This window comes from Mauremys mutica, chromosome 4 (genome assembly GCF_020497125.1).
Source record: "Mauremys mutica isolate MM-2020 ecotype Southern chromosome 4, ASM2049712v1, whole genome shotgun sequence".
Taxonomy (NCBI): domain Eukaryota; kingdom Metazoa; phylum Chordata; order Testudines; family Geoemydidae; genus Mauremys; species Mauremys mutica.
This window is the reverse complement of record NC_059075.1, coordinates 67,398,933-67,413,798: the sequence shown is the minus strand read 5'-3', so window position 1 is coordinate 67,413,798 and position 14,866 is coordinate 67,398,933. Positions and strand designations below refer to the sequence as shown.

Below are 14,866 nucleotides of genomic sequence, written 5' to 3'. Positions count from 1 at the left end.
TTTTTTTTAGTGGGGTGTGCAAATTTTGTTGCTGCTGTCAAAAGGGTCATCAGAAGAGGATTAAGTGGGGGGCTATTGTGGGCTGCAAAGGAGGCTATCTAAAAACAACCCATGTCTTTTGGTCACAGTTTGAAATCAGAAGACCCTTAACTCTCTTTTCTACTCCCACCATCCACTCTCGTGCCCACCCCCATGCGGCAAATAACACCTGCAAGCAGAGTAGACAAGCTCTTGGTTACCAGACACATGGATACCACAAGTCAATTTAAACATCCACAAATGGGGATGGGGGGGAAGGAAGGGGGAGACCCTTTCCTATCCCTACAGCTTTGTTTCTCAAGGTCCCTGACTACACTTTCCTGTGCACCATAAATAACTCTGCAATTGCATTAATTGGTTGCATATTTGTTGACACTGGGGTGGATGGGGAGGTGGGTTGGTTGGGAGGATTTTTGCTTTTAGTGCTATTTTATACTGCTTTCCTCAGATCTCCCTTAATCTCCAAACTCTCTTCCCCCACCCCCCATCATTTTGGATTCACATGTCTTTTAGAATAGCTTTATAAGTGTGTGTGTGTGTGGGGGGGGGGGAACAGCATTAAAATTCCTTTGATGGCACCCATGCACACACATCTGTTCTGTTAAGTTTCCCCAGCAATGTCTATCAATCAAAAGAAAAAGGGTTATATGTACCTCAGTGGGATATTCCAAAAAGATGGTTGCAGGCAATTATGTACTGAATGGCTTTTCTCTGTATGAAGTTTCTGGCAGGAGTCAGAGGGAGAGGATAATTTATATATATAAAAATATAAACACATAAAAAAAGGTGTAGAAGCAGCAAAATTAAGGGAATGATTGGATTGGCTAGCACAAATTCCTGTCTGTGTCTGTTTTATTTAAGAGATGAGCTTGTTCTCTGAACTCCAGATCTTGATCCAGATGCAAAAGTCCCCAAACACTTTGAGTGTTCAGATTTATGGCTTTGGTTCAGTCCATTATTGAGAGAGGTGCCAGGCACAACATTTGGCTCTGGGTCCAAACTACCCCAATGTTTAGCTCTGGGGTTTTAATTTGGGGTACTTTGAGCTAGCATTTGCTTCCAGCATATTCTTAGTTTGATTACACTTGCTAGCTGGGACTTGCTGGTGGAGCAGGAAGGTTCATGATCTAGTATATGGAGCATCTCCCTTCTAATCTATTCTGAACCAATCCCCCAACATGGTGTTATGGGGAGCTATTGTTAGAACCGACCTCTTCCAGGTGAGGCCACAACTGCCTATGCTGACTGAAGATTCTGCGGCAATTCTCATAGGAGTAGGGTGGTAGCTTTGGTGTCTGGGCCAAATTCAAACTCTAGAAACTGCATTTGGCCTCCCTAAATTCCCTCTGCAACCTCATTTGGAAATTGCCTCATCACGTCTTGTTCTAAAGTGTTGGATAGTGTTATTGCATGCTGTTAGAGAGCTGCAGCATTCTGCTCTAAAGGCAACATCATTTCAGTGATGGGTAAAATAATCCACATTTACCGTAACATTCAACTCAGCCATGACTAGCAGCTCCATACAATATACACGCATCCATTCTGTATCACATAGCAATGGATTGTGGCATGTTTTTAAAGCATTTTGAGATCTTGTAGATAAACAGTATTGGATTAGTGCAGAATATTAACACGGTGGCCACCTGAACTGAAATCCACAGGATAGTTCTGATTTTCAGCGGTCTGTCCAAGGCCCTGCAAATCTGGCTCATAAAACAGTGGAAAGGATCCATAATTTTTTTCCCCAGAAAGAGAGCTGTTGTGTTGTGACATGATACATCTGGGTCAGTAAGTGATTTGACACAACCTCATGCTATTTATGTCTTGACATCATCATGAAGCAGTGTCACAATGCAATTATTTGGTCTTGCTGCAAGATTAACCAGAATAGGTGGTAGTAATCCTGCCTAGCAGCCCAGTTACCTTTCCTCAGATCAATATGCCCAGTGGGGATGGTGAATAGAAAGGGGAAAGAAATAAGTTTTTCATTGTAACTGGTTTTGTAAATTGGAGAATCATGTTGAATGTCTTTGATAATACATTGCATTCACATAGGGGAGCATTTCATGAGAGGATCTCAAAGCACTTTACAAATCTTATCAACTGAGTCTTAGACCATATGGGGAAATGCAGCACAGAGAGCTTATATGACTTGCTCAAGGTCACCCAGCAAGTCAGTGGCTGAGTTGGGAACAAATCCCAGGAGTCCTGACTAGCTGTCACCTGCTCTAACCACTAGATAACACTACCTCCTTTTCTGAGCTCCACCTTCTATCCATCTAGCCCAGGGGTTGGCAACCTTTCAGAAGTGATGTGCTGAGTCTTCATTTATTCACTCTGATTTAAGGTGTCCTGTGCCAGTAATACATTTTAACGTTTTTAGAAGGTCTCTTTCTATAAGTCTATAATATATAACTAAACTATTGTATGTAAAGTAAATAATGTTTTTAAAATGTTTAAGAAGCTTCATTTAAAATTAAATTAAAATGCAGAGCCCCCTGGACCGGTGGCCAGGACCTGGGCAGCGGAGTGCCACTGAAAATCACCTCACGTGCCGCCTTCGGCACGCGTGCCATAGGCTGCCTATCCCTGATCTAGCCTATGAAGCCTCGTATCGCTGCAGCTTTCTGGGTATGGGAAGGAAATTTCCATAAAACCTGCTCCAACCTAGATTCCCATGTGCTGTTTGGAAGATGGGGAGATCCAGGCTGAAAGCAATCAGCCTCTCTGTCCTCATCTCCCGCTCCCATTTCCTTTGCGGCAACGTTGGAACCTAGTCCCTTCACTTTAATCTTCAACAGGCTTCTTCTGCTATTGCACCTTGTGTGTGGTCTTTGAACATGTGGCTCAGCAGCTGGAATACCGAATGGGTGGGAAATTATAAATAATTTGTTTTAAAAAACTCTATCAGTTTACAGAAGTTTGAGCTTTGCTCAACTTTAGATACATGGAGCTGGTTCTCAGGGCTGCAATTTAAATGCAGGATTGGATGGTGTCACTGTGAATAACAGTCTTAAGACACTGGTGTCTTTCCCCTCATTCAAGAAGGAAAAGACAAGTCCCTACCACGTTAGCCACTGTAGAAAAGGTGTCACTTTTTAGACTCTGATACAAAACTGTTAGACTACGGCATCTTAAATTTGTATCTTGCTATTGTGTCACCTTTCTCTCCACCAGCCCTGAAGATAAGAGAAGCCCAAGCCAAAACCAAGGGTCCTCTGTATGGAAGATATTTCTGAGTGTTTTAATGTCTCAAAACATGGGACAATCCAGAATCAGATCTGTTCCTGGAAGACCAATGTGTGACATTAAATCTTTCAATGCATTTATTTATGTATGTCTATATTTAGGCTTGTTAAACAGATTCAAGTGAAGAAAATAATCCAAATACAGACATTTAAATAAAAGAGAGCCTATGTGCTCCCTGTGCCCAATTCTCCACAGCCTTGGTCCTTCCTTTGTATTCAGTTACACCTTTGTAAAGCAGGTGGGGTAATGTGCCTAGTTGAGCACTCCAATTTGGTAATGTTTTACACACACTTTGCACAAGGTGCCAGGCAGTGGAGAATTAGGACCATTGACTCGTGCAGTTCATATCATTGTAGTCTGAGGGGGAAATTTCCCAAGGGCGAGTAGTTGCATTGTATCTTTAAAAGGCAGGTATGGTGAGAAAATTGACTGGGAGGGAGAAGGGAGAATCAGACATTCTTACTCCACAGATCTGCTCGCTGTGTGTATTTAGAGTCACATCTGCTTAGCGTAGTGACAAAAATGACTTTAAAACTTTTTTGTTCTGGTTAGCCTTTCAGCTCTTATTATGCCTGTGGAAAATCAGACATAGTGGAGGTCTGTTGGTCACACCCTGCCAGTGGAATGCCCCTGACGCAACCCCTCCCTTCCCTTGCACAGGAGGTGTCAGAGCGGCTTTCTGCTAGCAGGGAGGTCCCCTACGCAGGGGGGATTCTCCACCTGCTCTTTCTGGCCTTGGCAGCCCAGAGAATCTGACTCTCAACACTTGTCTCTATTCATTCTCTTCCCAGGTAGGTAGGATAGGCAGAAGGAAACCCTGCATTAACAAGCCAGATAAAATCAATTGGAACCAAGATCCTCTCTTCTGGGATTCGTTTGGAGTCCAACCCAACTTAAACTGTGTAGTTCATTCAAAAAACGGAGAAATTCCCAAACCACTTCTTGGTAAAGGTTTTTAAGGTTGAAAATGTTTCACCTTGATCACTGTAGTTAGATTGACCTAATCCCCTGTGTAGATGTAGCTAGGTTGACAGAAGAATTATTCTGTCAACCTAGTTACCACCGCTCAGAGAGGTGGATTAACTATATTGATGAGAAAACCCTTCTATTGATGTAGGAAGCATCTCCACTACACCAGCACAACTGCAACACCATAGCTGTGCTGCTGTAGTGTAGACATACCCTGAGTTAACATTTTGTACACCATCTTAAAGATGAAAGTCCCTATGAAGGTACTGAGTACAATTATTATTAAGGTTGGATAAATGTATACGAGGCTTGATGTTTACAAGTTTCCTGCTTTATTCAGGCATATAATTTTTTTTCTAAAAAGTAATCTACACCCCTTCTGTACTGATATAATTCCTTATAGAAACACCATGACTGTTACTAGCAATACCATGTCTATAGGGATTCCAACAATCATTACCATTCTCCCAGTGCAAATTCCCCTAGTACCCCACACAGCAGCAGCCATGCCTGCAGAGACATAGCAATGTTACGTTGTCATACACGATGATTTCAGTCCTTTCAGATACCAGTGATTTTTATGCTTTAGGCTTAATAAGGGTAAAATTCACTTCACCCCCATAAAGCCCAAGTATTTAGGCTCTGTACATGGAAGCTGGGAAGGTAAAATTCATCCCCATCTTAAGATGGCTGCATAACCTCCTCCACTCCACAGCTGCCACTTCAGCCTGTGTGGGGGCTACTCAGGCCAGTGGACCTGTGAAAAAGTGGATCTGCAGCCTTTCCCCGCCCACCCTCAAATTGCTCTCTTGCATCACTCCTGCATATTCTGGCATGGATTGCTGTGTGACTGCTGAGCTGGCAAGCCCTTCGTCCCCTCCTGCAGCCCCTAGACAGTGGAGGGCTTTGTGCTCATTCTCCTCACTAGAGACAGGTTTCACTCTAAACCCAGACTTCCACTAGCAGAGCAATCTGCTATGAGAGTGGAAAGGCTTGACCATCTTTCTATAAGATGAGGCCAGATAACTTTCTTTTCCCAATACTACTTTGTTTGGGGTAGTTGGATGTGCTACTGAAGAGATAATTATCCAGAGCATTCAAGAATCTCAGACTTCAAAAGATTTCCCCAAATTTGCATCTCTTCTTTCTATTATATTTCCTGCTTCCTTCTTGTAACCAAAATCTTCTCTTTTCTTATGCAAAGTGGGCCAAATTTAGCTGTGCTGGAAATGGTTGCAACACCCACTGACTTCAAAGGCAGCTGTACACCTTAATCCAGGACTTAATTTTCCCTTTTATTAAAGTAATACTTCCTAGAAGTCAGCAAATTCCTGTTGATCGTAAGTCAGAACAATCACTTCCATTAAACACAAGCAAATGTGGCTTTGGCTTTCACTAGACATAGGTCAATAGACAAGTCCTGTGAAAGTTCTGCAGTCTATTCCAATGAAATTCAAATCACAATAGTAATTTTTGTGGCATGTAACACCGACATATGTCCAGTTTAACATTTTCCCCAAACAACTGTCATTAAAACAACTAATAACTATCTTGTACTGTACAAGAATTTTAAAACCCTGTACACATTGTATGCAGACTGTTACCATAATAATCCTCAACGCAAATATGCATGTTTTGAGATTATTTAATAATGTAGGGTGCATATTGGGTGTAATGTGCCAAATAGCCCAAATTGTACTGATTTAGAATCCCACCTCCAACAACACTGTAGTTGGGATGGGGTTTATGAATTCCTTGTGAAGCATCAAGATACTGGGCTTGCTAGAACTTGTTATACAGGATCCAACCATTCGTCTATCTTCCTTTATTATTTCAGACCTCTCTTTCTTAGAAGTTTTCAGTTAACTACCTGGGCTAAGCTCTCTGCTGGTGTAACACCATTGACTGAAGTGGATCTGTGTTAGCAGAGAATTTGGCCCCACATCCTTAAAAGTGATGGCTGGGATTTTCAAAAGAGCCTATAGGAAGGAGGTAGGCACTCAACTCCCTTAGGCTCATTAGTGCATATGGAACTCCCTGATGTCCCAACTCCTCTTCGCATTTGCCAGGCATCCTTGGGGAACTAGTGGACAATTAAACGGCAAGAATCATTCCATTAGTCTAACTTGTTTCCTTGGGGATTTTTTTCAGCTGACACAGCGGTATAATATATGCACATCAAATTCTGTTACACAAATTCAAATTAGAGACAAATGTTTAAGAGTGAGAGCGATTAACCACTTGAACAAACCACTAAGGGAAGTGATAGATTCTCTCTCTTGATGTCTTCAAATCAAGACTGGGTGCCTTTCTGGAAGACATGCTTTAGACAAATAAGTGATTGGGCTCAGTACAGGGGTAAGTGTGTGAAATTTAATGGCCTGTGATAGACAAGAGTTCAGACTAGATGATTTAGTGGTCCCTTCTAGCCTTAAGCTCTATGAATATATTAAAACCTGCTGTACACAGCCTTCTCCAATACCTGCAAAGAAGGTGTACATCATCAGGGAGAAACAGCAGATGATCATCAGTGATAGGGAATATTGACTTTGGAAGAAGTTGTACATAACATGCCAGTATGATCAGAAAAAATTTTAAACACAAAAGAATTTGATCCTTTTGAGATTATGGTGGAGAGATTTTGACCCTCTAAGGAGTTTTACCAGGGTATCACCACCCTCAGTGCCACCAGGGTTGTTATAATTCTTTATGGGGGATTTAAAAAGTTACCATCTCTCCACAGTGATGTTATTCAATATAATATAAATAATTATATTTATCTAGCAGGAGAATCCCATCGTGCTTTGCCAATGGGATATATAGGAAACACTTTACCCCCTAGTGAGATGCAGCCATGTCTAAGGTGGAACAAAACAAGTGTTTAAGAGTACCCAAGAAACTATGCAACAGTTTAGCCCAGAAGCAAAGAATACCACCCCATATTCAACTAAAATTGAAGGAGGAATGTCAGGCAGGCAGATGTAGCTACCCACACTGGAATTTAGCCATGATTTTTAATGCTACTACTTTAATTTAAAATTTAATAATTGGAGATATACCAATCTCCTAGAACTAGAAGGGACCTTGAAAGGTCATTGAGTCCAGCCCCCTGCCTTCACTAGCAGGACCAATTTTTGCCTCAGATCCGTAGGTGGTCCCCTCAAGGATTGAACTCACAACCTTGGGTTTAGCAGACCAATGCTCAAACCACTGAGCTATCCCTCCCCCCAGTGTCATACTCTAGTGTCATGCGATCTAAATGGATACCAGTATAGAGAAGGAATACATTATTGGTCCCCCTTCCCCTGCTCAATGAAACAATAATAGGTCCTGTCTCCCTTTTGCTTATACCGTATTTCCACTGGTGTAACTTCACTGGCTTCAATGGAATCACTCTTGATTTACACAAGTGTAAAGTGAGAGAAGTGTTAAACTCAAACCTTGCCCGTTAGGTCTTTGTTCACAGCACACAACTACTGCATGGTATGGCATAAATTGCGCTCTAGACAGGAAAGGCTCTGGACTGGAATAGCAGAGGGGATGTTGTAGGTCAGGATTAACCAGAACTGGCAGAGCTGTGCCAAAGCCTAGTAATGGAGTAGGAGAGAGTGGTGCAGGTTAGGATAAAGGTATATTGGCAGAGCTGGGTGGGGTCCCTGGGCTGGAATAAAAACGAGTACGAGTAAAGTTCTCTGTGAATGCCATACTGCTTACCCAGTCTAGGCTAAAGTAATATTTCTCTGTATTAGGGTTTTTTAAAATAATGCTTCTTTAAAAAAAATTGAAGTAACCACTCAGCTAAACACCCTAGTCTGCATAGCTTCCAGTGAGATGCCACACTTACAGGATCTCAACCAGATAGCAGGGTTTTCTCATGTGGGTGGTACCTGCGTCTTTCCATGTCAAACTAGTGAACCTTTTTGGGTGGTTCTTAAAAGATCACTGAATAAGCCAAAGCTAAAACAGTCTACTGAAATGTTCATTCATGTCTTGTGCATTTCCATCCAATCCCAAGAACCTGCTTGGTGCAAAGGGCTTTCTGATTATAATTTCAAGAACAGTGGTTATTATATATTGGTATAGCACCAGCAGTGTGTGGGGCATCATGAATGTACATCAAACTTGGACAGACAATTTAAAACTGAGTTTTAAAACTCATAAAGATTAGAGGAAGGAACCAACACAGGAAAGCCTAATTCATGGGATGTCCCAAGCAAGCTGTCAACAAGAGTGCAGATATTGCCATACACTTCCATTGGTTAATCTTTTCTGACTGCAGCTCCCCTGTACTGACTGACACCCTGGGCCCCCTACAATCACCTCTCCCTTTGGCTAGCTGGTGAAGTGCACAGAATCTGGCATTCATGCTGTGCAGTTAATAGTCCTGTAGGGAGTAGTGGAAAGTGATGCAGTTGGTACACTACCCCCCTCAGAGTCACCAAGCACATCGCTTCTTTGATGTCCCTGAGCACTACCAGCCCCTGCAGAGCTGGAGGCTCCTACTCGTTCCCTGATATGGCACTGGGATGAATGGCTGCCTTTGCAGGTCAGCAGAAGTACTTTGACCTTTACCTGATCCTGTAATTAGATTTAGATTGTGAGCTCCTTGAGGGCAGGGACCCTGTTTTATATTTATACAGCACTCAGTGCACCACTAATACTTGACAATTGAAATGATATGCTGGCTTTGAGCATAACTTTGTAAACCAGATTTGCCTATCTGCTTACAGATGTATCCAACCTCTACTGAACAGAATAGGTTGGTGATGAGAGACTGTCCATTCTGAAACTGCTGGAGTGGATTCTGCTTTCTGTTCCCCCAGAAGGAGGACACATGAGTGACCCTGACTAGCACTGAGAGTAAGAGAAGATGTCAGGTCTAATATGACAGAAAAGATGAGCTTTGTAAAGCCCAACTTTTACTAAACGGTGCCTGGGGAGTAGATGTCTCATGGTTTCTAGCAGTAGGGATTTAACTCCCAGCTCAGACCTCCCCTAGGTGTAAGGGGGAAGAAGCAGGGCTGAGGACTGAAGGTGGAATCAGATTTTCAGATAGAAGAAAGGACACACTATAAAACCAGGCAGATGAAGAAACTGCTTTGGGGAAGGCATGGCTGGTTTCCCCTTGGTTGTTAGCTCCTGTAAGAATTTATTGTTTTAAATTTTCTTCCTGCAAAGACTGGACTTCATAAAGATTTAGGATTTGAGGAAGATATGGGGGGAGGGGGAAAATGTGTGTGTGTGTGGATCAATTGCACTTTTGATTGCTATACCACCTGACACTTCCACTAGCTCCTAAACCCCATATGGAGGTTTCTAGGCCATCACAAGTAAGTGAAATGGAAATGTAAGCTCCTCGCTGCGTCATCACCCTTCATAGACTATCAGGGTTGGAAGAGACCTCAGGAGGTCCCTGGTCCTCTAGTCCAATCCCCTGCTCAAAGCAAGACCAACACCAACTAAATCATCCCAGAAAGGCTTTGTCAAGCTGGGCCTTAAAAACCTAGAAGGATGGAGATTCTACCTCTTCCCTAGGTAACCCATTCCCATGCTTCACCACACTCCTGTAAGTCTTGCAGCATTGTGTCAGCACAGGACAGCTGGAAAGTGAAACTGATTGTAAACCAAAGAAACGGTCTGGCCTCTCCCTTTTTCTTGCGGGAGCTGGGAGAGGGGTGCACAGCACTGCGGGGACACAGGGAAAGAGCTCTTTAGGGCACTGCTAGTTTAGCTAATTCCAGGTGTTGCTAGTGCCAGAGGTGAAGCGATTGAAGTGCACGGTGCTTTGAACTCGCCTGTATCTCCCTCCCTGTCCCCCCCGCGTGATTCCTGCTGCTCCTCACTCTGGATCTCCGCCGCTGGAACCCAAACATGCAGCCTCAGGGGGCAACCTGAGAAGCCCGCTGTCCCCTCCCGCACGGGGGGAGCCGAAGTGAAGGGGAGGGGGCCCACCCCTCGCTCCCTGTCATTGGCTCTTGCCCAGCAGCAGCTCCGCCGTTATGGGTGCCTCCCTCAGTCAGTCCTGCTGGCCCCGCCCAGGCAGGGTCTTTATAACGGGGATCCCAATGGCTAGGGCTCAGGCGTTTAACCTGGTGCCGCTGGAGGGGGCAGAGCTGGGCTGCTCAAGTGCCCCGCACGCCCCGGCTAGGGCAAGAAACTGCCCCTGGCTTTTCAGGGCGGTTATTGTCCCTCGGGCTAAGGGCAGGGGTAGGGCTCCAGCTGCAAGTTAAACTCCGTCCAGCGGAGAAGGGAAGGAAGGGGGTTTGTCTCGTGCCTGTAGCCCCCAGCCCCAAGTGACGATGCTCTCCAGACCCTGGTGCAGCGTGGTGACTCCCCAGCTGCTCCTGGTGCTGCTGCTGCCCCTGCATCTTCCTCAGGTTCAGAGCCACAGGGCCACTGGGCCCCGGGTAAGTGCGAGCGTCTTGCTTTTCCCCGGGATCTCTCTCGCGCCCCCTTCTCCCAGCGCGCGCGCGCGCTCGCTCAGCACAAGGGAATCATTGTCAGGTCACAGCCAGGTGCTCCTCTCATTCCCGCTTGGAAAATCCCCTCCTGCCCCGCACCGACCCTGTCATACTTGTCAGGTACACTACGGGCTTTTGTGCGTTCGGGTGCCTGGGAACTTCAGCTGCGGTCCTGCATCGCTCCTTGTTTCTGGGATGCACCGCGGATCTCCCCCCCCCCCCCAGTTAAGACGTGCCCGGTGAGCTGCTGTCTGCCTCGCACCCCAGAGGGGCTCCCCACTCTGCTCTGACGGATCCCTGAGGCTTGACCCATCACCACCTCTGGAGTGCTGCTACACACGCCGCGGGGAGACGCCTGCTGTGTGATCAGTGATAACTGTTCAGAAGATCCCTAAAAAATCAAGCTCAGGTACAAGCTGAGTACCCAAAACACTGGGGCATGTATTTGTCAGGGGTTAGTGCAAAAGAGAGGAGCAAGTTAATATGCTGTATTTTTATATTGCCAGTCTTGCGTTTAATAGGACCCCTTGGTTCCCAGAATATAGCTTTAAGACTTTTCTTATTATGCTTCCAAGTAGGGATTAAATGAATCCCTGCAATAAAGCTAGATGCCTTCAGCCCAAACTTCTCCCTCTAGGAATCTAGTTTTGTCTTAATCTATGGTTGGCTCTTATTGGGGTTGTTAATTTTACTTACAAAAGTATTAAACTGTTCTGGGGGAGAACAGCTCTTTTCTAAGTATGGTCTTCCTGCTGACATGTTACCTACCACTGCAGCCTCTAGATTGGGGTAATGACTCTGAATTCTAAGGCCCTAAAACAGAAGCTGTTCTCATCAATGTTGCAATAAAAACACAATTCTGGGTAAGTGGAAAAACTTACCTGTGTAAGTATGTTGGGTGCACTGTCCACATACACTCTTTGCTGATTGGTCTGAAATGTATTTAATTTAGTACTTAATCTAACTACCATCGTAAATTGGGGTAAGACCTAGAAATCTTTATGTAGGAATCTCTGCTTTGAATATAGCAATAGGAGACTTTAAAAAAAATGAAGTGTTGTACTAAACCAGATTACTATCTGAATAATATACACACACTTAAAAAAACCCTCTCAATACTGTGGAAAAACTGTAGCTGCCACATTTTAAAAAAAAGTGTGTCCTTGTGTTCAGCTGCACCTTGTAGCCTTTTATGACCAGATGTGTAACAGCAGCAGTTAGAATGTGGCAGATTGGATCCAGTGCATATCATAAATCCTTGGAGACAGGAATGTTGGAGGAAACACAAGGTTTTGAGATACGCGTAAGTGTTCTTCTAAATGAAGTTGTATTGTTTGATAGTAAAGCACTTGCTTTCAAAATCCCAAAGGTCTGGGCAGTTAGATTCTTTTCAACAGCCCAATGCTTCTTTCAAAGAAAAAAATTATCTAGGTACTTATGTGGCCCCTCATCAGTGAAGTAGTTGAGAGCCTTAATTAGGAACAGCTGAGATGAAGAATAAAACAAACATCCTGATGCCAGCCTGCATAATTGCACAACAAGCCTGTCTGTCAAACAGATTCCTTGTAGACTTTTTTATATACTGTATTTTACAAGCCAGTGTAACTGCACCCTAGACTGTATCTTTTTTGAAATACAAGTTACTTCAAGAGAATCTAAAACCCAAACACAAACAGCTGTTGAGTCTGTGTTCTCACCCCATGAATTCAATGAACTAACTTTTTTTCCTCCAAAGAATTTTCCACAATCAGTGGGGAAAAGTCAGCTAATCTGACATCATAGCTTTTTCTTTATTGGAAAGACCTGTGCCTTTAAAAGTTTAGCTTATGGGCTCTTCAGTATAAAATCGTGGATTTTATGTGTATTTAACTAGTAAATCCTCTCCACCCTCTTCAAGAGGCTTGTTGAAAAGAGTGGAGTTGTGTAGTGGTGTGCTCTCCTCCCCACAACTTGTTCCACTAGCATGTTGAAATTCAGATCCTATCTATTACACTCACCTGATGATTAGGCGCTCCCAATAAAGCTGTCACTGGTCTAAAGGTGCCATGTTTTAGATTCCCATCTACATTACAAAAAAGTTATTTGAATTATTCATTGTGTTTTTTATGATGGCCACTAAGCTACACCACTCACTGTTTCTCTGATCCTGAGAATAGATCTGTGATAAGAGTGAAGAGAAACATCTGGCTTGTTAAACCATATCCCCTTCAGAACCCCTGCCTCTTTGGAAGTGGGGAGGATTGCAATGTTAGGATTTGATTCTGCAGACACTTGGTTTTGGGTGCAATGCTTATCACAATGAAGTCAGGTTACTTTAGGGTACTAGGCACTATATCTTGTAGTGTTTGTAGGCTTTAACACTTAAAGCTTCACTACTGACTTACTCAATTTGCAATATTGTTGTAGTTGTGTTGGTCCTAGGATAGGAGAGACCCAAAGTATGTGACATAATACCTTTTATTGGACCAACTTCTTTTGGTGGAAGGCTCAAGCTTACACAGAGCTCTTCAAGGCTGGGAAAGGAAGCAGAGTGTCTGAGCTAAATAAAAGTTGGGACAGATAGTTAAGTAGAAGGGGTGACACATGTTGGAGGGGTGACACATGTTGGAGGCATTTGTATTGCCTCTTCTATTTTAATAAACCGTTTAAACTTTTATTTAGCTGAGACACTCTCTGCTTCATAGGTGCTGGAACTGGAGGTGCTGCCACACCCCCTGCCTTCAGCACCCCCACTATAAAAATTGTTCCAGCGCCAATGCTCTGCTTCCTTCCCCAGACCTGAAGAAGAGCTCTGTGTGAGTTCAAAAGCTTGTACCTGCCACCAACAGAAGTTGGTCCAGTAAAAGATATTCCCTCACCTACCTTGTTTAACTTAGGCTAGTCATTTTCAAATGACTAGAGTACCAAGTATTACTCCTGTGCCTGAGTCCTCCATACAAAGTCTGATTTTTACAATCCCATTTTCCTACTCTAGAAAGTTTTTCTCCTATTGCTGAGTGAAAGCCCTGGTAAATGGTGTGAATATATAAGGGTAAGAAGAGCAGGTGAGTACAGAAAATATTGTTGAATAGACAAAGTAAAACTAAAAACAAAGTAACTTTTCAGTTAGAGTAATCTTGATGTTTCTTGTAACAATAGATCAAATATTTTTCACAAGTCTTTTTTTTGTACAAATTGACTGCCACTAAGGGTATGTCTACACTATGAAATTAGGTTGAATTTATAGAAATCCAGTTTTTTAGAAATCGTTTTTATACAATCGATTGCGTGTCCCCCCCTCCCCCCCAAAATGCTAAAGTGCATTAAGTTGGCGAACTGTGTCCACGGTACCGAGGTTAGCGTCGACTTCCGGAGCGTTGCACTGTGGGTAGCTATCCCACAGTTCCTGCAGTCTCCACTGCCCATTGGAATTCTGGGTTGAGATTCCAATGAATGCCTGATAGGGCAAAAACAGTGTCACGCATGGTTCTGGGTACATGTCAGCCGCCCCACCCCCCTCCGGGAAAGCAACAGCAGACAATTGTTTCACACCCTTTTTTCCTGGGTTACCTGTGCAGATGCCATACCATGGCAAGCATGGAGCCTGCTCAACTCACTGTCACCATACATCTCCTGGTTGCTGGCAGATGTGGGACTGCATTGCTACACAGCAGCATCTCATTACCTTTTGGCAGCAGATGGTGCATTACGATTGGTAGCCGTCGTTGTACTCCTGGGTGCTCTTTTAGCTGACCTCAGTGAGGTCGGTCAGGGGCTCCTGGGCAGACATGGGAGTGACTCAGCCAGGTCATTCCCTTTTTAGTTTTGTCTCCTGGAGACTCAGTCCTGCTGGCAGACGTACTGCACTGTTTTCTGGCAAGCACCCAGGAGATGACGATGGCTAGCAGTTGTACTGCACCGTCTGCTGCCAGCCTAAGATGTATAAGATAGATGGAGTGGATCAAAACAAGAAATAGACCAGATTTGTTTTGTATTCATTTGTATTCATTTTCTGCCCCCTCTCCTTCCCTCTGTGAAATCAATGGCCTGCTAAACCCAGGGTTTTGAGTTCAGTCCTTGAGGGGGCCATTCTGTGTGACAGTTGTTTGTGTTTCTCCTTGATGCAAAGACACCCCCTTTGTTGATTTTAATTCCCTGTAAGCCAACCC

The 14,866-nt window shown here is 43.9% G+C and overlaps 1 protein-coding gene across 2 annotated transcripts in view; it reads left to right on the top strand.

The window, feature by feature from the left end:
- The first annotated feature begins 10,351 nt into the window (after positions 1 to 10,351).
- Positions 10,352 to 14,866, top strand: part of SMOC1 (SPARC related modular calcium binding 1) — a 184,413-nt gene continuing 179,898 nt past the window's right edge. For both annotated transcript variants that reach the window (XM_045014174.1, XM_045014172.1), the window contains exon 1: positions 10,352 to 10,664. In XM_045014174.1, the coding sequence (XP_044870109.1) occupies positions 10,557 to 10,664 (108 nt within the window). In that variant the 5' untranslated portion in view covers positions 10,352 to 10,556. The remainder of the gene's footprint in view (positions 10,665 to 14,866) is intronic.